Source organism: Mesoplodon mirus (genome assembly GCF_964341445.2).
Source record: "Mesoplodon mirus genome assembly, chromosome: 11".
NCBI classification, from domain to species: Eukaryota; Metazoa; Chordata; class Mammalia; order Artiodactyla; family Ziphiidae; genus Mesoplodon; species Mesoplodon mirus.
Window position 1 is genome coordinate 31728430 of NC_138987.1, and position 25935 is coordinate 31754364.

The window sequence follows — 25935 nt, forward strand, 5'->3', positions numbered from 1 at the left end:
GGAAGCCCTATGTGCAGTTTTAATTTAGGATATGCTCTACTTTTTAAAAAGCATTGAGCTTTAGTTCTCATGATCACAGTATGGCTGCTGCAACTCCTGCTATTATACCTGTAGACCAAGGAAGAAGAAAAGGGAAGGACAAAGGGCAAAAGCCAAGAGCCAAAGAGTAAATTCAGTTGATCCTTCACTTAAATAGACTTCTCAGAAGCCTTTCTCACTTACTTATCATTGGCAAGGATTGTTTTTATGTTTCTTTGATTGGTGTCAAATTCACTTTTCTTAATGGGGCACTCAATTTTATGGACTTCCCCTCATTCTATTATGTTGTAGGAAATGTGTGAGAGAGGAAATTATGCTCATTAATTTAGACTTAAATGAGGAAGAGAGCAGTGCTATTAACACCAAGCCATCTTAATTTCCATAAAGAAAATACCCAAAGAACATAATTTGAGTCGTTCCTTTATCAGATTCTGCTTCATTCAGCTTGGATTCCAGCCAGACCTTGTCCTCCTTCTCCAGCTGCACAATGACAGTTCCCAAAGCATGTTTGTGACTGTCTTTGGCTTGGGCTTGCTTGCATCTGACCTGGATGCCATTCCTCATGAGTCCTATCTTCACAGATCTCTGAAACAGCTCATTGTCAAAGGCAAAATTGTACACACCAGGGGTGGTGCAGCTGAACACTCCAGTGGTCAGATTAAAGTGGTCCTGCTGGTTGTACAGGGCTTCCTTGAAAACAACGGGCTGGAAGGGCTTTGGGGGAGGTTCACTAAGCTTCACGAAAAAGGCAGATTTTGGTGGCAGTGGGCACCTCTCAATAGCTCCAGGTAACCCTCTTTGTCCCATTTTTCCTGGATGACCTTGAGGACCTTTACACAAGATATACAGACAAAGGAAGGAGGTAATTCTGAACTCATGCATTTTATGATCAGCGTACTACTTCTGTCTCCCTCCCTCCCATCCACCTTTTTTACTTATAATCTTAAAGATTCTCTTAAAGTTTCTTTCTCTATTCTGTGGGAATAGCATCCAGTGCTTACTTTTGTCATAGCTTTTACCACACTGAATTGTAACCCCTTCCTTAAGCACTTGTGTCCTTGACTACGTGCCTCATTAGAGTGCCCAGCTTGTAGTTAGCATTCAAAGTATGTTTTCTGAATGCATAAGCGCATGAATTGTTTTTCTTAACTTATCCCAAAGGCAGAACCATATGTTTTCTTTATTATAAACCGTATAACCAAGGACCACTTTCTGTAGGAACTGATGCAGAAAAATCCAGAAATCATATTGTGCTATAGCTAAAAGAGCACAGATCAGTTGTACTGAAACCCACGTAAGCATTAGTCACCTGTGGAGCTCAAAAGGCTCACTGATGCCCTGGCTGCACTCTGCTTCTTCTAAATCTGAATCCCTGGATGTGGAGCTCAGGTTAATGATGTACACAGGTCAATCTGATGCAAATCATTGTCCTCAGGTACCCAAGTGCCAGAGTGAGTGTTCAGAGCTGAATGGCGATCTAATCCCCAACCTGTTGGTATCTTTTCATGATACCACCTTGCCCCTGATTTTGTGGGAATCACCACTGCTTCAGTGTGAAATATGTGCTGCCACACTGCACAGAAATAACAATGATATTTGTAAGAGTACATCTACTTAAGTGCTATTCAAGCTATTTTCTCAAGCTAGTTATCCTGACTGATAACCAAGCATATAAGCACCACTGATGTCTTTTTTAGAATACAAAGTTACCTTATTCTCCCAAATACATGACTGAACTTCAAAATTAAAGAGCAGACGGCGAGGGAGGCGAGCGAGCGCGGCGCCGCGAGCGGGTTGCGGGCAGCGGGGGACGGCAAACTTTGCTGTTCGCCGCGCTTCCCCGGCCCGGCCCCTTCTCCCATCGCCAACGTCGCCACCCCACTTTCCTCCAACCCCGCACACCTCTCCCCACCCACCCCACCTCCCGTCGCTCCTCCTCGCCGCCTCGACTCTGCTCCGGGGAAAACTTCAGAGCGCCGGATCGCAGGCTCCCTGCTTACTCCCCGGCTGGGGATTTCAGAATCATGCTTGTGGTATGCATTAATCATATAAAAGATTAAACACTGAAAAGAAATTCAGGAGACTTCCGGGTAAGATGGCGGAAGAGTAAGACGCGGAGATCACCTTCCTCCCCACGGATACACCAGAAATACAGCTACACGTGGAACAACTCCTACAGAACACCTACTGAACGCTGGCAGAAGACCCCAGACCTCCCAAAAGGCAAGAAACTCCCCACATACCTGGGTAGGGCAAAGCGGAGAGATCCGCACACAGAGGATCGGTGCCGAGCGGCACTCACCAGCCCGAAAGGCTTGTCTGCTCGCCCGCCGGGGCGCGCAGCGCTGGAAGCTGAGGCTCGGGCTTCGGTCAGAGCGCAGGGAGAGGACTGGGGCTGGCGGCGAGAACTCAGCCTGAAGGGGGCTAATGTGCCACAGCTAGCCGGGAGGGAGTCCGGGAAAACTCTGGAGCTGCCGAAGAGGCAAGAGACTTTTTCTCCCCTCTTGGTTTCCTGGTGCGCTAGGAGAGGGGATTAAGAGCGCTGCTTAAAGGGGCTCCACGGATGGGCGCGAGTCGCGACTGAAAGCGCGGAGCCCAGTGACAGGCGTGGGACGCTGGGGCTGCTGCTGCCGCCGCCAAGAAACCTGTGTGCGAGCGCAGGTCACTGCCCACGCCGCCCTTCCGGGAGCCTGTGCAGCCCGCCACTGCCGGGGTCCCGGGATCCAGGGGCGGCTTCCCTGGGAGAACGCACGGCGCGCCTCGGGCTGGTGCAACGTCACGCCGACCTCTGCCGCTGCAGGCTTGCCCCGCACTCCGTGCCCCTCCCTCCCGCCCGGCCTGAGTGAGCCAGAGTCCCCGAAGAGGCTTCTCCTTTAACCCTGTCCTATCTGAGCGAAGAACAGACGCCCTCCGGCGACCTACACGCAGAGGCGGGGCCAAATCCAAAGCTGAGACCCAGGAGCTGTGAGAACAAAGAAGAGAAAGGGAAACCTCTCCCAGCAGCCTCAGAAGCAGCGGATTAAAGCTCCACAATCAACTTGATGTACCCTGCATCTGCGGAATACATGAATAGACAACACATCATCCCAAATTGAGGAGCCAGGAGTCAGTGCTGTGCCTCTGAGGTGGGAGAGCCAACTTCAGGACACTGGTCCACAAGAGACCTCCCAGCTCCACATAATATCAAACGGCGAAAATCTTCCAGAGATCTCCATCTCAACACCAGCACCCAGCTTCACTCAACGACCAGCAGGCTACAGTGCTGGACACCCTGAGCCAAACAACTAGCAAGACAGGAACACAACGCCACCCATTAGCAGAGAGGTGGCCTAAAATCATAAAAAGTCCACAGACACCCCAAAACACACCACCAGACGTGGACCTGCCCACCAGAAAGACAAGATCCAGCCTCATCCACCAGAACACAGGCACTAGTCCCCTCCACCAGGAAGCCTACACAACCCACTAAACCAACCTTAGCCACTGGGGACAGACACCAAAAACAACAGGAACTACGAACCTGCAGCCTGCAAAAAGGAGACCCCAAACACAGTAACATAAGCAAAATGAGAAGACAGAAAAACACACAGCAGGAGAAGGAGCAAGATAAAAACCCACCAGACCTAACAAATGAAGAGGTAATAGGCACTCTACCTGAAAAAGAATTCAGAATAATGATGGTAAAGATGATCCAAGATTCTATTTCCCAGATCCAAAATCTTGGAAATAGAATAGACAAAATGCAAGAAACAGTTAACAAGGACCTAGAAGAACTAAAGATGAATCAAACATCGATTAAAAACACAATACATGAAATAAAAAATACTCTAGATGGGATCAATAGCAGAATAACTGAGGCAGAAGAACGGATAAGTGAGGTGGAAGATAAAATAGTGGAAATAACTGCTGCAGAGCAAAATAAAGAAAAAAGAATGAAAAGAACAGAGGACAGTCTCAGAGACCTCTGGGACAACATTAAACGCACCAACATTCGAATTATAGGGGTTCCAGAAGAAGAAGAGAAAAAGAAAGGGACTGAGAAAATATTTGAAGAGATTATAGTTGAAAACTTCCCTAATATGGGAAAAGAAATAGTTAATCAAGTCCAGGAGGCACAGAGAGTCCCATACAGAATAAATCCAAGGAGAAATACGCCAAGACACATATTAATCAAACTGTCAAAAATTAAACACAAAGAAATCCTATTAAAAGCAGCAAGGCAAAAACAACAAATAACACACAAGGGAATCCCCATCAGGATAACAGCTGATCTCTCAGCAGAAACTCTACAAGCCAGAAGGGAGTGGCAGGACATACTTAAAGTGATGAAGGAGAAAAACCTGCAACCAAGATTACTCTACCCAGCAAGGATCTCATTCAGATTTGATGGAGAAATTAAAACGTTTACAGACAAGCAAAAGCTGAGAGAGTTCAGCACCACCAAACCAGCTTTACAACAAATGCTAAAGGAACTTCTCTAGGCAAGAAACACAACAGAAGGAAAAGACCTACAATAATGAACCCAAAACAATTAAGAAAATGGGAATAGGAACATACATATCGATAATTACCTTAAATGTAAATGGACTAAATGCTCCCACCAAAAGACACAGAGTGGCTGAATGGTTACAAAAACAAGACCCATCTATCTGCTGTCTACAAGAGACCCACTTCAGACCTAGAGACACATACAGACTGAAAGTAAGGGGATGGAAAAAGATATTCCATGCAAATGGAAACCAAAAGAAAGCTGGAGTAGCAATTCTCATATCAGACAAAATAGACTTTAAAATAAGGACTACTAGAAGAGACAAAGAAGGACACTACATAATGATCAAGGGATCGATCCACGAAGAAGATATAACAATTGTAAATATTTATGCACCAAACATAGGAGCACCTCAATACATAAGGCAAATACTAACAGCCATAAAAGGAGAAATCGACAGTAACACAATCATAGTAGGGGACTTTAACACCCCACTTTCACCAATGGACAGATCATCCAAAATGAAAATAAATAAGGAAACACAAGCTTTAAATGATACATTAAACAAGATGGACTTAATTGATATTTATAGGACATTCCATCCAAAAACAACAGAATACACATTTTTCTCAAGCGCTCATGGAACATTCTCCAGGATAGATCATATCTTGGGTCACAAATCAAGCCTTGGTAAATTTAAGAAAATTGAAATTGTATCAAGTATCTTTTCCGACCACAATGCTATGAGACTAGATATCAATTACAGGAAAAGAGCTGTAAAAAATACAAACACATGGAGGCTAAACAATACACTACTTAATAACGAAGTGATCACTGAAGAAATCAAAGAGGAAATTAAAAAATACCTAGAAACAAATGACAATGGAGACACGACGACCCAAAACCTATGGGATGCAGCAAAAGCAGTTCTAAGAGGGAAGTTTATAGCAATACAATCCCACCTTAAGAAACAGGAAACATCTCGAATAAACAACCTAACCTTGCACCTAAAGCAATTAGAGAAAGAAGAACAAAAACATCCCAAAGTTAGCAGAAGGAAAGAAATCATAAAAATCAGATCAGAAATAAATGAAAAAGAAATGAAGGAAATGATAGCAAAGATCAATAAAACTAAAAGCTGGTTCTTTGAGAAGATAAACAAAATTGATAAACCATTAGCCAGACTCATCAAGAAAAAAAGGGAGAAGACTCAAATCAATAGAATTAGAAATGAAAAAGGAGAAGTAACAACTGACACTACAGAAATACAAAAGATCATGAGAGATTACTATAAGCAACTCTATGCCAATAAAATGGACAACCTGGAAGAAATGGACAAATTCTTAGAAATGCACAACCTGCCAAGACTGAATCAGGAAGAAATAGAAAATATGAACAGACCAATCACAAGCACTGAAATTGAAACTGTGATAAAAAATCTTCCAACAAACAAAAGCCCAGGACCAGATGGCTTCACAGGCGAATTCTATCAAGCATTTAGAGAAGAGCTAACACCTGTCCTTCTGAAACTCTTCCAAAATATAGCAGAGGGAGGAACACTCCCAAACTCATTCTACGAGGCCACCATCACCTTGATACCAAAACCAGGCAAGGATGTCACAAAGAAAGAAAACTACAGGCCAATATCACTGATGAACATAGATGCAAAAATCCTCAACAAAATACTAGCAAACAGAATCCAACAGCACATTAAAAGGATCATACACCATGATCAAGTGGGGTTTATTCCAGGAATGCAAGGATTCTTCAATATACGCAAATCAATCAACGTGATACACCATATTAACAAACTGAAGGAGAAAAACCATATGATCATCTCAATAGATGCAGAGAAAGCTTTCGACAAAATTCAACACCCATTTATGATAAAAACCCTGCAGAAAGTAGGCATAGAGGGAACTTTCCTCAACATAATAAAGGCCATATATGACAAACCCACAGCCAGCATCGTCCTCAATGGTGAAAAACTGAAACCATTTCCACTAAGATCAGGAACTAGACAAGGTTGCCCACTTTCACCACTCTTATTCAACCTAGTTTTGGAAGTTTTAGCCACAGCAATCAGAGAAGAAAAGGAAATAAAAGGAATCCAAATTGGAAAAGAAGAAGTAAAGCTGTCACTGTTTGCAGATGACATGATACTATACATAGAGAATCCTAAAGATGCTACCAGAAAACTACTAGAGTTAATCAATGAATTTGGTAAAGTTGCAGGATACAAAATTAATGCACAGAAATCTCTGGCATTCCTATATACTGATGATGAAAAATCTGAAAGAGAAATCAAGGAAACACTCCCATTTACCATTGCAACAAAAAGAATAAAATATCTAGGAATAAACCTACCTAAGGAGACAAAAGACCTGTATGCAGAAAATTATAAGACACTGATGAAAGAAATTAAAGATGATACAAATAGATGGAGAGATGTACCATGTTCTTGGATTGGAAGAATCAACATTGTGAAAATGACTCTACTACCCAAAGCAATCTACAGGTTCAATGCAATCCCTATCAAACTACCACTGGCATTTTTCACAGAACTAGAACAAAAAATTTCACAATTTGTATGGAAACACAAAAGACCCCGAATAGCCAAAGCAATCTTGAGAACGAAAAATGGAGCTGGAGGAATCAGGCTCCCTGACTTCAGACTATACTACAAAGCTACAGTAATCAAGACAGTATGGTACTGGCACAAAAACAGAAAGATAGATCAATGGAACAGGATAGAAAGCCCAGAGTTAAACCCACGGACATATGGTCACCTTATCTTTGATAAAGGAGGCAGGAATGTACAGTGGAGAAAGGACAGTCTCTTCAATAAGTGGTGCTGGGAAAACTGGATAGGGACATGTAAAAGTATGAGATTAGATCACTCCCTAACACCATACACAAAAATAAGCTCAAAATGGATTAAAGACCTAAATGTAAGGCCAGACACTATCAAACTCTTAGAGGAAAACATAGGCAGAACACTCTATGACATAAATCACAGCAAGATCCTTTTTGAGCCACCTCCTAGAGAAATGGAAATAAAGACAAAAATAAACACATGGGACCTAATGAAACTTAAAAGCTTTTGCACAGCAAAGGAAACCATAAAGAAGACCAAAAGACAACCCTCAGAATGGGAGAAAATATTTGCAAATGAAGCAACTGACAAAGGATTAATCTCCAAAATTTATAAGCAGCTCATGCAGCTCAATAACAAAAAAACAAACAACCCAATCCAAAAATGGGCAGAAGACCTAAATAGACATTTCTCCACAGAAGATATACAGACTGCCAACAAACACATGAAAGGATGCTCAACATCTTTACTCATTAGAGAAATGCAAATCAAAACTACAATGAGATATCATCTCACACCAGTCAGAATGGCCATCATCAAAAAATCTAGAAACAATAAATGCTGGAGAGGGTGTGGAAAAAAGGGAACACTCTTGCACTGCTGGTGGGAATGTGAATTGGTACAGCCGCTATGGAGAACGGTATGGAGGTTCCTTAAAAAACTACAAATAGAACTACCATATGACCCAGCAATCCCACTACTGGGCATATACCCTGAGAAAACCATAATTCAAAAAGAGACATGTACCAAAATGTTCATAGCAGCCCTATTTACAATAGCCCGGAGATGGAAACAACCTAAGTGTCCATCATCGGATGAATGGATAAAGAAGATGTGGCACATATATACAATGGAATATTACTCAGCCATAAAAAGAAATGAAATTGAGCTATTTGTAATGAGGTGGATAGACTTAGAGTCTGTCATACAGAGTGAAGTAAGTCAGAAAGAGAAAGACAAATACTGTATGCTAACACATATATATGGAATTTAAGAAAAAAAAATGTCATGAAGAAGATAGGGGTAAGACAGGAATAAAGACACAGACCTACTAGAGAATGGACTTGAGGATATGGGGAGGGGGAAGGGTAAGCTGTGACAAAGTGAAAGAGCGGCATGGACATATATACACTACCAAACGTGAGGTAGATAGCTAGTGGGAAGCAGCCGCATAGCACAGGGAGATCAGCTCGGTACTTTGTGACCGCCTGGAGGGGTGGGATAGGGAGGGTGGGAGGGAGACGCAAAAGGGAGGGGATATGGAAACATATGTATATGTATAACTGATTAAATTTGTTATAAAGCAAAAAAATAAAATAAATTAAAAAAAAAAAAAAAAAAAAAAAAAAAAACAAAATTAAAGAACAAACTGAGTATTCATGCATGTTTTGTATGGTATGCTCTCTAAATTCTAAATTCAACCATTTTCTCTAATCTAGCAAAAAAGATTTGTCTCTAAATGTTTTACAAGTGAGTTATTTTTCACATTGTGTTTGCACGTTTGTGGGTGTGTGCATGTGTGCATGTGCATGTGTGTAGCTGAGTGATCTTTCTTACCATGTGAATCAAAACGTATCTCAATTTAGAACTTACTATGTTTTTCCAATTCTAGAGGAAGAGCTAACTAGTGGGAAAATACTGGGTCTCTAGCCAAGAGCTGCAGTATTGGTGTGTGAATTCCCACTGAGCTCCAGCCAAACATTAATTCTTCATTCAGGGAGCACTTCTTGTTGCATAGTTGACTATGTGTCACCTGTCCCATTGCCAACTTCTCTATGTATATTAGATTGAAATGTTTACAGTGTCAGTACTTCCCTGATTTTGCCCCACAAAACAGCAATTTTGAATGGTTTAACCTACTGTAAATAGTAGTATGCAGATGGAATCCCATTCTTGGAGATCTTTTCAAAGTACAAACCAACTGCCTCAAACCCAGTTTGCTCCTCAGCAAGGTGGTGAGAGGATGGGGATGAATTTGTGCTACAGATACTTTTCCCCATAAGAATTCTCCCACATTTCTTTATACATACACTAAATGAACCTAATATATGTTTTTGTCCTTGCCCCATGGCATGCTGTGTATGAATAGCAACCAGAGTTATAATTTTGGGTCTCCACTCCAGTGGTATATCAAATATCCTGAGAGCTTTCTAAACATATGGGTAATTTGCATCTATTCCCAAGTTTCTGATTCAGTAACTGTAAGATGAAGTTTTGACATTCTGATGCATAATCAGAGTTGAGAAACAACTCATAGGCATTGAAAAGAAGAAATGTCTTGCTTCAGCCATCTTATCAGGCTCATTTAGGAGTTTAACTGGGTCTGTGAACATTACAACCAAAGAGAGAAAAGAAAGAACAGTAAAAGCAAAAGAAAACAATCTCTCACCTTCTTAACCAGCTATTCCCAAAGGGCCTGGAGGGCTTGGGGGTCCTGGGGATCCCCTAGGTTCACAGGGTTCAGAATTTCCTTCAGCCTTGAGATCAGCTGGGGCTGATGTTATGGACAGGGCCCAAATCCAGAAACCTAGAGCAGAAGAGTAACAGGAAAAGTTCACATAGACTGGAAAATGCTGCTGCTGCTCTTGAAGGATCATGTTCCCACCCCATCAAAGGGATGCAAACCCTCACAGTCCCAAGGAGTATCCATTACTGTGGGCATCCACATCAGTGCTGGGACTAGGGTCAGAGATGGTTAGGAACGTTCCAAGGGCATTATCCCATGTTATTGAACCCTCCCCAGATGGGGCACAGAAAAGACAAAAGGGACCTGCTGATCTTTCCTATTGGAATCCAGTGTTGCTTCTTCCAACTTATGCCTCTGCGGCCTAGAAATAGTCTCTGGCAGTCACATTCAATACCTGGTGTTAGGTGTGATGATTTGGTATCTGAAGTCCACTCACTTAAGCATTAACGTTGTGTCTATAGAGAAATTGCCTAGTTTCTTTTTCTCTCAGTTTTCCGTTGTGTCTATAGAGAAATTGCCTAGTTTCTTTTTCTCTCAGTTTTCCCACCTATACATTGGGATAATTACACCTATCTAAGAGGGTAGCATAGGGTTTGGGGATGATATAATAAAGTATCTAGCAGAGTGAAGGCACAAGGCTGACTCCCAATATAAGATTGTCCTGACGTTTGCTCTTCCTTGAATATATCTAGGTTGTAGAAATTTTCCTTGATTGACATCCTTTTATTCCCATTAACAAAGCAAAGCCTGGACATGGACTTAAATCTAAAACAATAGGTCACCAATACTTACAAATTTTAGAGGAAATTGTCCCCAGAGACTGAAAGCACTGTGTGTCCTGATAAATCAACTATTGTAGCAGAGTGGTCCTAAATGTTACCTTACAAGTTTAATTTTTGTATCATCTTAATACTTGCTTTAAAAGACAACTAAGGGCTTCCCTGGTGGCTCAGTGGTTGAGAGTCCGCCTGCCGATGCAGGAGACACGGGTTCGTGCCCCGGTCTGGGAAGATCCCACATGCCGCGGAGCGGCTGGGCCTGTGAGCCATGGCCGCTGAGCCTGCGTGTCCGGAGCCTGTGCTCCACAACGGGAGAGGCCACGGTAGTGAGAGGCCCACGTATCGCAAAAAAAAAAAAAAAAAAGACAACTAAGCCACCAATCATATCCTTGGTAATAAAATTGTCTCTAATTTCTGATCCCATTGATGACTTACAAAATGGTAAGTCAAGTAAGTAAGTATGAAAGTAAGTCAATAAAATCGGTATTAGAAAAATCTGAGAATTTTTTAAAATATTTATTTATTTTATTATTTTTTATATTTGGCTGCATCGGGTCTTAGTTGTGGCATGCAGGATCTTTCGTTTCGGGGTGCGGGCTTCTCTCTAGCTCTGGCATGTGGGCTCCAGAGTGCGTGGGCTCTGTAGTTTGTGGCATGCAGGCTCTCTAGTTGTGGCGTGCATGCTTAGTTGCCCCGCGGCATGTGGGGCCTTAGTTCCCCCACCAGGGATGGAACCCATGTCCCCTGCATTGGAAGGCGTATTCTTAACCACTGGGCCACCAGGGAAGTCCCAAGAATTTGTTTCTCAAAGTCTGACAAGGTTTCACACATCCCAACTCTGACACTTCCCAACTGTGCAACCTTGGAGAAATTAACTAAACTCTTTTTCAGCCTCAACTATACAGTGGTGCTATGAATTCCAACTTAAGTCACAGAATTTCTTAGAGGTGAAAGAGTATGATGTAATAAATGTGCCTGCCATGATGCATGGTACATCAAACAGTCCCCATATATTAACTCCTGGCCCCTGGCCCCTACTCTCTACATTCTAATGAAAACACTGTACATATTTGAGCATCTTTATGACTAGAAATTATTGATGGTTTCTCATATGAAAGCCTTGAGGCATCTTAAAATAATTTTAAGATGGTTATGAGAAAATCCCAAGGGTTCAGGCACTTGCATAGCCCTCATTTTATTTTTGTCATTTTCTAGACCCCTCTGTGAGTTTGGGAGAGTTTCAATATTACATTCCTCATTGGAGAGAAGAAAAAATTGAGGTCCAGAAAAATGGAAGTATTTGGACTCCTTTGAGAGTGTTTTACAGGATGGAACTTGTTCTGGAATATTCTTCTGTTTACTCTTAGGTGATTGTGCTTTCATTTAATTATGGCTGGGATCTCACATGACTGGAGATTAGTGGGGAACACCTTGTATGTTCAGAGTCTAAAGTATACCCCACACCCCCTGCCCCCATATAAACATCCACAGACATATACCCACTCACCACTCAAACAGAAAGTTCTCATACACACAAAATCATTCAATACAGGTTGTCTAGTACAACAAAGAGTAAATTTAATAGGTTTTTGTTAGATGTTATACCACTGTCCTCAGCACATATTGTAATAATACTTCAGCTGACTAGAAAATATAACTGGAAGGTGTTATTAACCAATCAGTTGACTTATTTCATGTAATGTTCCTACATGAAATCTTTGAGAATTATTTTTTCCTATCCATATTGCAAATCCCCAAAGACAATGCATATTTCCCATTATGGACAATGTGAATTATATAAGGGACCTGTTTTCTGTTTTGTTTTGCCCCTAGGAAAGTCAGATTCATATTTCCAACTAAAATTTTAAAACTGGGTAGGTGCACACATCTGCACTTTAATTGACCATTTACTATGGTTTTGCTTTTTGTCTTTTGTCTACTCCTAATTTTTACCTGCTTATATTTTTCTACTTTGTCCTATTAATTTATGTAAGATAACTCAAATATGCTATGGTCTAATGTGAAAGCAGAGATAGAGGAGAGAGAGGGGATAGTGGATAGAGAGATGAAACATATACAATAGCTTTGGCTTTTAAATTGGATACAATGAATGAAATCAGTAGTAAACTTTAATATCTTACTATTATTAGTAAAACAGTAAGGGTGGTAAAGGAGAGCATGGACATAATATAGTAAGAAAATGTGTGGGAGGGAGAGAGAGAAAAGAGACAAAAGATGAATTAAAGGATAAACAAACAAACAAACAAACCCAAGAGGTAGCACAGAAACGCTCAGCTGGATAGTGATAAAACATGAATGCCAGAATCAGAGGCAAATATAGAGGAAGGGAAAGAGTCTTGGCAGGTATTGATAGGTCTCATGCTGATGACTTGGACTCTGGGCACCAGAGTATTAAAGTTGAATATATATTTCAAAAGCATATATGTGGGATGTTTCACTACCTGCCATTCTGTCATAAGTCCTCTGTACTAATTTGCATAACTGAGAGTAATTAAATAATAATGACATCATTCACAGTCACCATTTGACTTCCATTCCTACCCACTTTCACCAGTAGTAAGGCAGAAATAAAATCTATACCTTTGACAAAGTTATGAGAATATGGTCTCCCAGGGTAGATATATTGATATAATATTTTCCATGTGAAAGAAGGAGGGGTAATGGAAAGTAATATAAGAGGTTTAATTCATTATTGTAACTGAGAGTGGGTACACTTACCATGATTTCCCATGGAGAGAGTGCTTTTTCTTGGTCCAAGCATTCTGATATTATGGAAGGAAGCCTACTGAAAATCGACTTCTCAGCTATCTTGTTTTCATCCCACTTGGTTTGATTTTCAAGTTGAGATTAGATGATTTGCAGAACTGATTTCTCTAAATATTCGGTCTTCTGGTCTCTCCTGAGGCCAATGTCCTGGTTATATTTTTAACCAGAGAGAAGTTGCTGCAGTTGAATTCACAATGAGGCAATACCATCCATATACATCTGGCTGATTTTACTTGGACGGGTCAAGGTTCCGTCTCTGAACATGTGGTCTTTGTCACTGGTGATCCTTGTATGGTCACTTTCTCAACCCATCAAGTGGGCCCTCCTCACTACAAACATTCTAGTACTGTATCAACAAAATATCAGAGCCCGAGTAGGAACAGAGGGAAACTGTCTCAACTTGATCAAAGACGTCTTTATAAAACCTACAACTAGCAATATACTTATTGGTCAGGCACTGGATGCTAAGACAAGAAATGGAAATAAAAGGAATAGAGAATGAGAAGAAAGATGTAAAATTGTCGTTGTTAGTGGAAGACATGATTGTGTATGTATAACATTTTAAAAACAAAAAAATTGTTTTCCCTTGTATCACCAATGAACGTTCAGAACTTGAAATAAAAAAAAACACACACAGTAGAATTTACAGTAGTACCAAAAAATGAGATACTTAGATTAAATCTGACAAAATATGTATAATATATATATCAGGAAAACTACAAAACTGCCATGAAAAAAATCAAAAGAAGATAAATGGAGAAATATTCCATGTTCATGCATTGGTAGACCCAATATTGTTAAGATGTCAGTTCATCCCAACTTGATCTATAATTCAACATAGTTCCAACCCAAATCTCAGTAACCTATCATATGGGTTTCAACACACTGATCTAAAGTTTGTAATAGAAGGTTGAAGACATAGATAAACACAATACTGAAGAAGCAAAACAAAGCTGGAGGACTCAGGCTACCCAACTTCAAGGCTTATGATAAAGCTACAATAAACAAGACAGTGTGGCTGCATGTCGAGAAGCTTATGTGGTTTGTACCTCCCACTAGCACCAGAGGAAAGGAGCATCTGGACTTTATTATCAGCTTTCCCAGATGTGAAGCAGGAAGAGAAAAGGGAGGAATGAGGCTTAAAAACTATCAGCAAACATCAAAAAATGGGGCTTCCCTGGTGGCGCAGTGGTTGAGAATCCGCCTGCCAATGCAGGGGACACAGCTTCGAGCCCTGGTCCGGGAAGATCCCACATGCCGCGGAGTGGCTGGGCCTGTGCGCCACGGCTACTGAGCCTGCGCTCGAGAGCCCACGAGCCACAACTGCTGAGGCCTGCATGCCTAGAGCCCGTGCTCCACAGCGGGAGAGGCCACCGCGGTGAGAGGCCCACGCGCTGCAGCGAGGAGAGGCCCCCACTCGCTGCAACTAGAGAAAGCCCATGTGCAGCAACAAAGACCCAACGCGGCCAAAAATAAATAAAATAAATTAACCCCCCCAAAAAAATGAATAAAAAAGGAAAAATAAAAAAATAATTTAAAAATAACATCAAAAAATGGAGTCAGACTCCCCCCCTTTTCTTTGGCCGTACCTCGTGGTATGCAGCATCCTAGTTTCCCGACCAAGGATTGAACCCGTGCCCCCTGCAGTGGAAGCACAGAGTCCTAACCACTGGACCACCAGGGAATTCCCTCAGACTTCCTTATTATGAACAAGTCATGTGGATAATATGTATCCTTGATAGGATGTGACGAAAATGACACTTTACCTTTGTAGTCTTCCTGCCCCGAATCCATAACACTCTCTAATCATGAGGAAAACATTAAACAAATCTCAGTTGAGGAACATTCTACAAAATACTTGATCAGTACTCTTGAAAACTGTCAATGTTGTCAAAAACAAGAGAAGTCTGAGAATCTACCACAGCTAAGAGGAACCTAAAGGAGACAGACAATTAGATGCAATGTGGTATATTGGATGGAGTCCTGGAAAAGAAGGACTCTAGGAAAAAAAAAAAAGGAAATCTGAATAAAGTATGGGCTTTGGTTAATGTAATATAAAATAAAAACCAAACAAAATGAATTCACCACCTTTGGAGGATGAAAGGAAATCAATAAAACTGGGAAATAAAAGAAAAAACAGTCAAGCATTTGTTCTGCCTTTCTTATATGAATTATACCCCTGGGTAGCCAAATACTAGATGAAGAGTAGAATCTCATCAAATTATTCCAACTACCAAATGAAAAAGATAATAGACAATCAAAAAGTAGACAAAGAGTTGACTGTCCTTATCAAGTTATTCCAACTAATACATGAAAAAACATACTATAGAACATAGAATAACGCTGTTTTGAAACAGCAATGAATTAATGGGTCTGGGCACCTAGCATCAGTACCTACTAATATCACAAAAAGAAACATAATGCCATCTATAGTGTTGTCAAAAGGATTGAACCTGAGTCTGGTTGAGCCTGTGGATTTGTCCACTAATGTGTAGGTGGTACACAGAGAACAGAGAAATATTGTGACCTGCATGATGAGTCGGTAATCAACAAAAGCCAGGTAAAAAATAGTCATGGTAGTCATGGTATTGTAATGGCGATTTCAAGAGATGATGCATGAGTAATAATAATAGCTAGACAGACATTGTTTTTCCTATGTGGTGTTCACGTATTAACATTAAGGACACTAACTTACGTATACTACACGTTGGACTTCAAATAATGGTTGTTTTTGTCCCCAGTGATTAAGTTCTCACGGTTCCCAGTTCTTTGACCTACACAGATTTCTCATCCAGGAGCTTGCTTTCACTGCCTCCTGATCTGAGATTAGATACAGCAAGAAAGTGTTCAAAAAGTAGTAAAGGAGCAAGGAAAATCACACTCTTGAGGTTTGGTTTTACTTGTAGCAGCAGCTATTGCCATAAGAGATATCTCTGATAGAAAATCGGGGGGTGACCAGGATTCTAAAACCTTCCTAGTCCAAACTCTGGAGCTAGTCAGGGTAGTTGACCTCAAATCCTGCTGTGGTTGAACATTAATCTTATTGTGACCCCAGGTTGGATTTCATGAAAATATTTAAATATTGAAGAGGTGACTTCAAACCTTTAAGAAGTTCTTGCTACAGTGGAGTGCTAACAGGGGCCCCTGCTTCAGATTTAACAGCTGGAGTAACACAGGGATCCTTCACATTGGGAGAAGCCAGCCCAAGAAGAACTAAGTCTCTTTGTCTGAGAATCACTGGTAGGGACCTGATGCAAGCTGCAGGAAGGGATGGTCCAGTTGCCTGGTCCCTAGGAGAGGGTAGATTAGGAATAACTGGACTTAATAGGGCACTGAAACCTCCAATGTTGATCATGGAATTTTCTACATATTATTTCTAGGGGCTTCTGCTTTGGGGGACAGGAAAAATACATAAATAAAAGACAAACAGTCCAGGCTGCTTTTTGTTATTTGCTTAAATATAAGGCATGTTTACAAAAAGGATATAAGGGTAAATTTTTTTAAAGGATCTAAGGCTGAGCACCTGGGGACGGGAAAGGGCAGGACCATATAGTATAGGCATTCATTCATTTATTAACTCATTCAAATAATGGTCTAGGCTCAGACTAGGATTCAGATCCTACCCCTTTTTCTTTCCGGCTCTCTGGTTTTGGATTGGTCATTATAACTTTCTGAATCTCAATTTTCTTATTTGTAATTGTGGGCCAAGAACTAATCTCTTATATAATTGAAATGGAAATTTGATTTAAAAAATAATGTTTCTAGTATTGTGCCCTGTGCAAAATTGGCAATACCTAGGAGCCTCTGTTAATAATAATTCATATAATAGGCCAATGTTATTTATTAAGTGTTCATTATGTTCAGTTGATAAAGAGATGGATAAGAAAGGAGATAAATAATATTCAGTGAAATAACATTTGTAAATGAGTAGTGATTTCAGTCTGGTCGTTCATAACAGAACAGAGGAATTAATAAAGAGCCAGCTAAACTGTAGAGTGTAACATGCTCAATTAGCTGATAAGTGGCACAGCTGTCATTTGGATCCAAGTATGTCTGATTCCAGAGCCAATGTATAATTTTGACAGACCAAGCTTTAATTCTACCCACACAGATTGCATGAGCAAATAACTCCTCTTTGCTTTCTCGTTCTAGGTGTGTGGAGATTCACTATGTCTCTTCTGATAGCAAATACTTTCATTGAGTAAATTGGATGCTATGGACCCCCAGGGCCTCCTGGACCTCTGGGGCCTCTTGGAGTTGCAGGCCCTAGAAGTAAGAAAGCCTTTTCTTCTGTCTCTTAATTTCCCCTCCCCCTTTCTCTTTGGGTAAAATATCATAATCTTCATGGTATTGATAGCAAGTAAGAATAGAAAGAATCTGGGGAAACTTATGGACTGCACAAAGGGCTTCTTTAGCAGAGTGTTCGTTAGCCCAAACCACAGGTCTTATGAAGACTATGGAATCTGACCTAAGTCCAGACCCAGGTTGTTACTTGAGGCAACACTGCTCTGTAAGGGTAAGTCAAGGTAGTGGAGATGTCAAGAAAACTCATAGTTGCAGAGGTGGAATCACGCATCAGGACAGTCTTTCTAGTTAAGAGGGGGGAAAAAAGGAGCTAGTGGAACCTTATAGCACATAGTACTATACGAGAAGGTGTGCATTTGATCACAAAGACTGGACCAAGTCCAGATATTATGGGAAAGTTGGCACTCAGTAAGCCCTGGGTATGCTTATGCTCTAGATCCTTCTCACTGGTTACAACACGGGGTCCCTGGTGTGCTGCTTGTGTTCGCCGTGTAGGCTCAAAGTGGATGAGTCAGAGTCAAGGTTCTCCAAGTGTTGTCCACAGACCAGCAGCACCAGAATCACATGAGATATTCTTATAAAATCACATTTCAGTCTCTACCCCAGATCTAGTCTATGAGAAACTCTGGAGGTGAGCAATCTGTGTTTTAACAAGGCCTCCATGTGAATCTGATGCATGCCAGAGTTTAAGAACCACTCAGAATGGGGAGGCTTTATAAACTGCTGCTTGCAGCTGAGTAAGACTGAGTCAAAGGCTTCCCCATCCCCCAGAGAATCTCACATATTTTGAAAAATTTCTTATAGGGCCATTATTGTCATTGAATATCCATGGGCCCCTATCCTAGGATCAAATGTCTAAGGTTTAGTGATTCAGAGGTTTGTTTTTCCTGAAAATAAGAGACCCAGGCTCTTGGATTCAAGAATAGTGTCATGAAGTAAATTGCAGACCCATAAGGTAAGGGGAAAAGAAAAAGTACAGTAAAATGATTTGACACTGCCTCTTTATTATGACATTATCCAAAAATCTTATTAGGAGCATAGATCACAGTCCCAAACTTAGAGGCCAGTAGTTATAATCATAAGAGCAAACATAATATTTAGTGCTAACTCTTTTCCAGAACAGACCAATGAGAGTATATATCATGACTTGCTTTGGTGGATGATGAAAAAATGGACCCTTACAAATGTTAAGAAACTTGACCAGGGATGAGATATGACCTACACTATTTCCTTTATAAGCCAAAGCTCACACTCTTAACCAAGGTAGCATCTTAATCCTCACAGGAGGGCTAATTGTAAAATTGACATTCTGATTGATGCATAGCTTGCTCAGATAAAAGTGAAAGAAGTTCCCTGGGGGGCAGGGATGTGGTGGCTAGTGGATAACAAGCTCAAGTTTCCAAGCTCTGAATAAGGATCACCAAATACAAAACTGAAACAGTCCTGAAGTGGTCAGTACTGGCCTAAGTATAGCATAGCAGTCCTCGAGAGCTCGCTCCAGGGAAGGTTCAGCATCTGGATCCAGGAATGCCAGACAAAAATAGAGCAAGTACGGGACACTCTATCGAGGACTCTGATAGCACAGGGGGAGCTAGGACAGGAATTGAAACTCTAGATATTAGAGTCTAGATAGAACAACCTGCGGAGCAGTGCATCGCAAGTTCAGTGTGTGAAATCACACCACCACCACTGCATTCTGGAAGGATACATGCTCCTCTAAGGTATCAGTTTCTCATAGACTGTTCTGTGCTCCTCCTAGGTCCTGCAGTAATTTCCTGGAAATTACTATTTCGACTTTGATGTAGAGCTTCGCCACTGCAAGGTGAAGGTTTGGCTAATGACGAACCAAAGCCAAGTTTTGGAAAAGGATCTGATCGCCAAAAAAGAGTATGTTAATATCTCTGGTGCTATAATTATGCTTCTGAAAAAGGGGGACAAGGTGTGGCTAGAAGCAGAAGTCGAAACTGAGAAACCAAAGCAAGCAGAAGTCACTATCTATTTCTCAGGTTTCCTGAATTCATCCCTGAAACTAAGCCTCATGTGAGTCTGCAGCCTGAAAAGGAATAAAGCCAGTTTCTAATTTCTGAAATCTTGGATTTCTTTCATTCCCCATTCTGAGAAAAATAATTGCATGAAAAAAAAAAAGACATTTCTGCTTTCATTAAAGCTGGGGCTTGAAAGATGTTATCAGAATCAGGAACTTGTTAACTTGTTCAAACAACCCCATCCTCAAGACCAAGGCCATTCGTATTTACGCCATCCCGACTAGAGTTGTTGCCGAAATATCGGCTTCCCTGTGCACCGATGCCGAACAAAAATACGAAGACAGAGATTTTGGAGGAAAAGAGAGATGGCTTTATTTTTCTGCCAGGCAGAAGGGGGGACACAACTGAAGAGGTGAATGTTGTTTATGTTTTGATTTGAGTGCGCTGACGTCTAAAGTCTGTTACCAACTGCTGGAGCCAAAATGGAAGTGCTTCCTCTAAGATTCCACCCCAACCTCGGAACCCTTACGGAAAATTTTAAATGACTAGTCGACCAATAGCTATGATCCAATGACAAAGAAAAATGGCCTGAAAATGGGTCTCCTACAATTAGATCTTTATTGCCACAGGATGGGGAAAATGGACTGAGGTTCCCTTATGTTCAGGACTTTATGCACCCCCCCCTTTTTTTTTTTGCGGTACGCGGGCCTTGCACTCAGACGCGCAGGCTCAGCGGCCATGGCTCACGGGCTCAGCCGCTCTGCGGCATGTGGGATCTTCCCGGACCGGGACACGAACCCGCGTCCCCTGCATCGGCAGGCGGACTCTCAACCACTGCGCCACCAGGGAAGCCCCATATGCCCCTTTTATTATAATCCTGCTCTAGGTGGCTCCATGATCAAAAGCCTGAGGAATCAGAAAAAAAAAAAAAAACTCTCCAGATATTCTAAATGATCCTCTTCTAACTTCTCCCAACTCTCAGGGGAAGAGGAGAACCAAGCTTCCTCCACTCCTGCAAGTTCCCTCACTCCCAGATTCTTCTGATGAAACTAAGACCCCACCTCCCCAGAGGGACAATCCCTGTTGGGACGACATTTTATCAGCCAGTCTGCCCCTGTTATCAGAGCCAATTTGAGCACTATCTGGCTTAAATTTTAGCTATGAAACCATGACCACAGAAAGAGAAAGATGATTTTTGACAGTATGGCCACAATATTCTTTAGACTCTGGAGAAAATTGGTTAAAATAAAACTGTTCTTAAAATTGTGAAACGAATTCTTTTTGCATGTGCAATGAGAAAAAGCTAGCTTGTTAAAATACTTATCTTCAAAATTCTGACCCTGAGAGAACAAAAATATGCCTAGGACAAAGCTTGAAGTTAGGGCTTCCCTGGTGGCGCAGTGGTTGAGAGTCCGCCTGCCGATGCAGGGGACGCAGGTTCGTGCCCCAGTCCGGGAAGGTCCCACATGCCGCGGAGCGGCTGGGCCCGTGAGCCATGGCCACTGAGCCTGCGCGTCCGGAGCCTGTGCTCCGCAACGGGAGAGGCCACAACAGTGAGAGGCCCGCGTACCACAAAAAAAAAAAGCTTGAAGTTAACTCTTATCATGTCCTTGAGCTACAAACATAGCCCATCAGCCTTGGGTTAATTAGTAGAAGTTCAAGCCAAGAAAAACAAACAAGCAAACAAAAAAAAAAAAAACGGCAAAGAGACATTTTAAATCTCAAGTGGAAACTATGAGATCTCTGTCTGTCTGGATATATGTGTATGTCTCAGTATGTGTTTTTGTCTTTGGATAATGTTGCTGAGGTTAATTTGTAAATGAGCTCTATTTAATTGGCTTAAAAGAAAAGTAAGTACTTACAAATCAAACAATTCTAAATACAAGAAAAGGGCTTCCCTGGTGGCGCAGTGGTTGAGAGTCCGCCTGCCGATGCAGGGGACACGGGTTCGTGCCCCGATCCCAGAAGATCCCACATGCCGCAGAGCGGCTGGGCCCGCGAGCCATGGCCGCGGAGCCTGTGTGTCCGGAGCCTGTGCTCCGCAACGGGAGAGGCCACAGCAGTGAGAGGCCCGCGTACAGCAAAAAAAAAATAAATAAATAAATAAATAAATAAATACAAGAAAAATTAAACAAATTTCAGGTTCACATGAACTGGGAAATATTCAATATTAAATTAATACCTGGTATTTTTTGGGGGGGGTAAATTTATTTATTTATTTATTTTGGCTGTGTTGGGTCTTCGTTGCTGCGCACGGGCTTCTCTAGTTGGATTGAATGGGGGCTACTGTTTGTTGTGGTGCTCGGGTTTCCCATTGCAGTGGCTTCTCTTGTTGTGGAGCATGGGCTCTAGGCACGCGGGCTCAGTAGTTGTGGCACACTGGCTTAGTTGCTCTGCGGCATATGGGATCTTCCTGGACGAGGGCTCAAACCCGTTAAGGTGGATTCTTAATCACTGCGCCACCAGGGAAGTCCCTAATACCTGGTATTAATGTTTAAGTTTCTTGATCTAATTAATATAGACATGTCTTTCGAGCCATCAACATTAAGTATAATACTTTCATTGTGCCTAGGTTTAATATAAACTGAATAAGATCTTATTATATTTGTTACAAATTTGTCAGCAATGAAAATAACTCGATAAGAAGAAACTTTTACAAAAAAAATTGCAAATGAGATAAGAGCTTTGGGTGAACTTTTTAGGAATAATTATGTTTTAGGAATATTTACTTAAGAATGATCTCTCCAGATATTCGACAACTTGAAAATTTAGAGTTGTGCTAACTTAAGTTAAAGGATGGAAGTTTATTAAATAACTAAGCCATTTCCAAATAAAATAAGATACTGAAACATTAATTACTGAACACTGGCTTCCTTTTCCAGAGAAACAAAAGGTTTAGAACTATTAAAAAATGTGTTTGGTGCCACACTGAGATATTTTCTATAAGAAAGCACATTCTTCAAAAATTATTATTTGAATGTATGTTTACCAATCTATGGAGTGCTGATATAAAGGACAGTTCATGGTTGCTTAAGGAAAGTAGGATGTATGTTTTTAGTAAAGAAGGTATGAGGAATGGAATTGCAGTTTATTAAGAGAAAAGGAAGTAGGTCTAACTTACAGGTGGTTGTTTCTGAATGGGAAAATAAAGTGATGGATACAGAAAGTGATAAAAATGTTTGTGGAAAGTGGACCCTGAGAAAGGAGTTTTTTTTTTGTTTGTTTTTTTTGCGGTATGCGGGCCTCTCACTGTTGTGGCCTCTCCCATTGTGGAGCACAGGCTCTGGACGCACAGGCTCAGCGGCCATGGCTCACGGGCCCAGCCACTCTGCAGCATGTGGGATCTTCCTGGACCGGGGCACGAACCCGTGTCCCCTGCATCGGCAGGCGGACTCTCAACCACTGCGCCACCAGGGAAGCCCTAGAAAGGAGTTTTATGCATGGTAAAAATTTTCTTAAGACGTTGAACTGCCTTGGATGACAGATTTTAAGCTTCTTTACCTTTTAAGTGATCAGTTCAATATTTGCCTTTAAAAATCTATTTTTAAAAAAATTTTATTTATTTATTTATTTATTTATTTATTTATTTATATTTTTGGCTGAGTTGGGTCTTCGTGGCTGTGCACGGGCTTTCTCTAGCTGCAGTGAGCGGGGGCTACTGTTCGTTGCGGTGTGTGGGCTTCTCATTGTCGTGACTTCTCTTGTTGAGAAGCACAGGCTCTAGGTGTGCGAGCTTCAGTAGTTGTGGCATGTGGGCTCAGTAGTTGTGGCTTGCGGGCTCTAGAGCTCAGGCTCAGTAGTTGTGGTGCACGGGCTTAGTTGCTCCGCAGCATGGGGGATCTTCCCAAGCCAGGGCTCGAACCTGTGTCCCCTGCATTGGCAGGCAGATTCTTAACCACTGTGCCACCAGGGAAGCCCCTTTTAAAAACTTTTATTGTTACTTTGGCTAAGTGAGTAGCTATTGTTTCACAGTGATGTATGATCTTATCTGACTGTTTTAAATCCTTTTGATTTTTTTGATAAAACTTCCCAAATCAAATTGTGATGAAGTTTCTTTGACCTCTAGCTAACTTTGGGGTGCTTCAAAGGGTCCCTGAAACATCCCAAAGAGAGATATTACATTAATTTGGTTCATTTGGTTATGTTAAAAGCACACAGGAAGTATTGTCAAATGTGTAATAAATCTTCTTAGGTTATATTGTATGGTAATTGTTACTAATATAAATATTCTAGAAATTATATGGAGTTTCAAAAAAAATTCTAATATGTCCTGATAAAATGTTATCAGTCATAATTCTAGTTATTATCTTAAGTGTCATATGTTACAACAGTAACCAAGTTACCTTGTTAATTACATTGTAATCAGATTTTTTTTTTTTTTTTTTTGTGGTACGCGGGCCTCTCACTGTTGTGGCCTCTCCCGTTGCGGAGCACAGGCTCCGGACGCGCAGGCTCAGCGGCCATGGCTCACGGGCCCAGCCGCTCCACGGCATGTGGGATCTTCCCGGACCGGGGCACGAACCTGCGTCCCCTGCATCGGCAGGCAGACTCTCAACCAATGTGCCACCAGGGAAGCCCTGTAACTACTTTTAATGGAGTATAATCTGTAAAAATACTGAAACACTATGCTGTACACCCGAAACTCATATTGCAAATCAGCTATACTTCAATTTTAAAAGTTTTAAAAAGAAAAAGAAAAGATGAATAGTTGATGTGACATTTGATTATCACCTTTTTGGGATGCTCAAAGAAATCTGTAAACATAACCAACCAGACCGTCTTCTAAACCTTGACTGATGGAATTTACTAGCTGGAAGATAAATAATAGTCTTGTAGGGAGGTTGCTATTACTGACTAACGATATAAAGAATAACAGTAGCAGGAAAGATCTAATGCTCTTGGATGGTTTATTTTAAATAATCCTGCAACTTATTAATGTAGTGATAAAACATGGAAGATAGTCATGTAATCCTCATGACCACAAGGACCCAGTGACTCTCAAAGTATAAAACCCTAGAGATTCCAGAACAAAGTGTCCCTCCTGTGCTATCTTGTCCTGCTCACACAGTTAGCAACCAGCACTCTGAAACTTGATCTCTTCTCATCTGGGGTGAGAAAAGAGATGCAGTGATCTATGTCTGACGGATTCAGGATCTCCAAAATGTCTATGTTGTATTTGTGATAGCTTCTCTGCCGTGTCCTTTGCCCACCCTCAGTAAAGCGTGTTGCTTGGATAAAATTTGTTTTTCATGGGACTGTGCTTGACCATTCAGCACTATTCGACATCTCAGCTGGAGTCTGACATCCAGGAGGTTGGTCTGGAAAGAGACATTTCTGGAAAGGTCAGCATCTAGAAGTTATTTAAAGGGATGAAATCATATGTGGGGTAAATGGATATAGAGAAGGAAAAAAAACAGATCTAAAACTAGGACATGCCAACATGTAGGGGACTGAGAGAAAAATCACTGGGGTTGGAGGAAAATCAGGCAAGGGTGGTGACATAGGAGCCAAATGAGGAAAGTGGCAACAAGTCAGTGATCAAGTATATCAAGTAACAAGTGGACTGACCATCTGGAACCAGTGTCAAGGTTATTTGTGACATTGATAACAGCACTTTTGGTGGGACTGTGTGGAAAACTTGAGTGAAGTAGGTTGAAGAGAAGGGGAGATTAGGAATTGAAGAGAAGTATAGACAACTGTGTTAGTTTACTAGGGCTTCAATGACAAAGTACCATGGAACTGGGTGGCTTAAACAACAGACATTTCTCTCTCATGGTTCTGGAGGCTGGAAATCTGAGATCAAGGTGTTGGCAGTGTTGGTTTCCTCTGAGGCCTCTCTCCTTGGCTTGTAGACGGCCACCTTCTCGCTGTGTCTTCACATGGTTTTTCCTCTGTACCTTCCTGGGTCTAAATTTCCAGTTCATCATAGGATTAGAATTCGCCTGTCATGACCTGAATCACCTCTTTAAAAATCCTGTAACATTCTGAGGTACTAGGCGTTGGGCCTTCAACATAATAATTTTGTGGGGGAACTTCCCTTGTGGTCCAGTGGGTAAGGCTCTGAGCTCCCAATGCAGGGGTCCCGGGTTTGATCCCTGGTCGGAGAACTAGATCCCGCATGCATGCCGCAACTAAGAAGTCCGCATGCAGCAACTAAGAAGTCCGCATGCCACAAGTGCCACAACGAAGTTCTCGCATGCTGCAACTAA

General features: G+C 41.5%; 1 protein-coding gene across 1 annotated transcript; it reads right to left on the reverse strand.

Annotated features, from left to right (window-relative positions):
• Positions 1-411: 411 nt before the first annotated feature.
• Positions 412-10071, reverse strand: LOC309811915 (uncharacterized protein; the record flags this gene model as incomplete). Its single annotated transcript, XM_082635291.1, has 5 exons — positions 412-869; positions 1090-1154; positions 1750-1990; positions 9802-9930; positions 10035-10071. The coding sequence occupies 5 exons, from the start codon at positions 10069-10071 to the stop codon at positions 412-414; spliced, it is 930 nt and encodes a 309-aa protein (XP_082491417.1).
• Positions 10072-25935: the final 15864 nt, after the last annotated feature.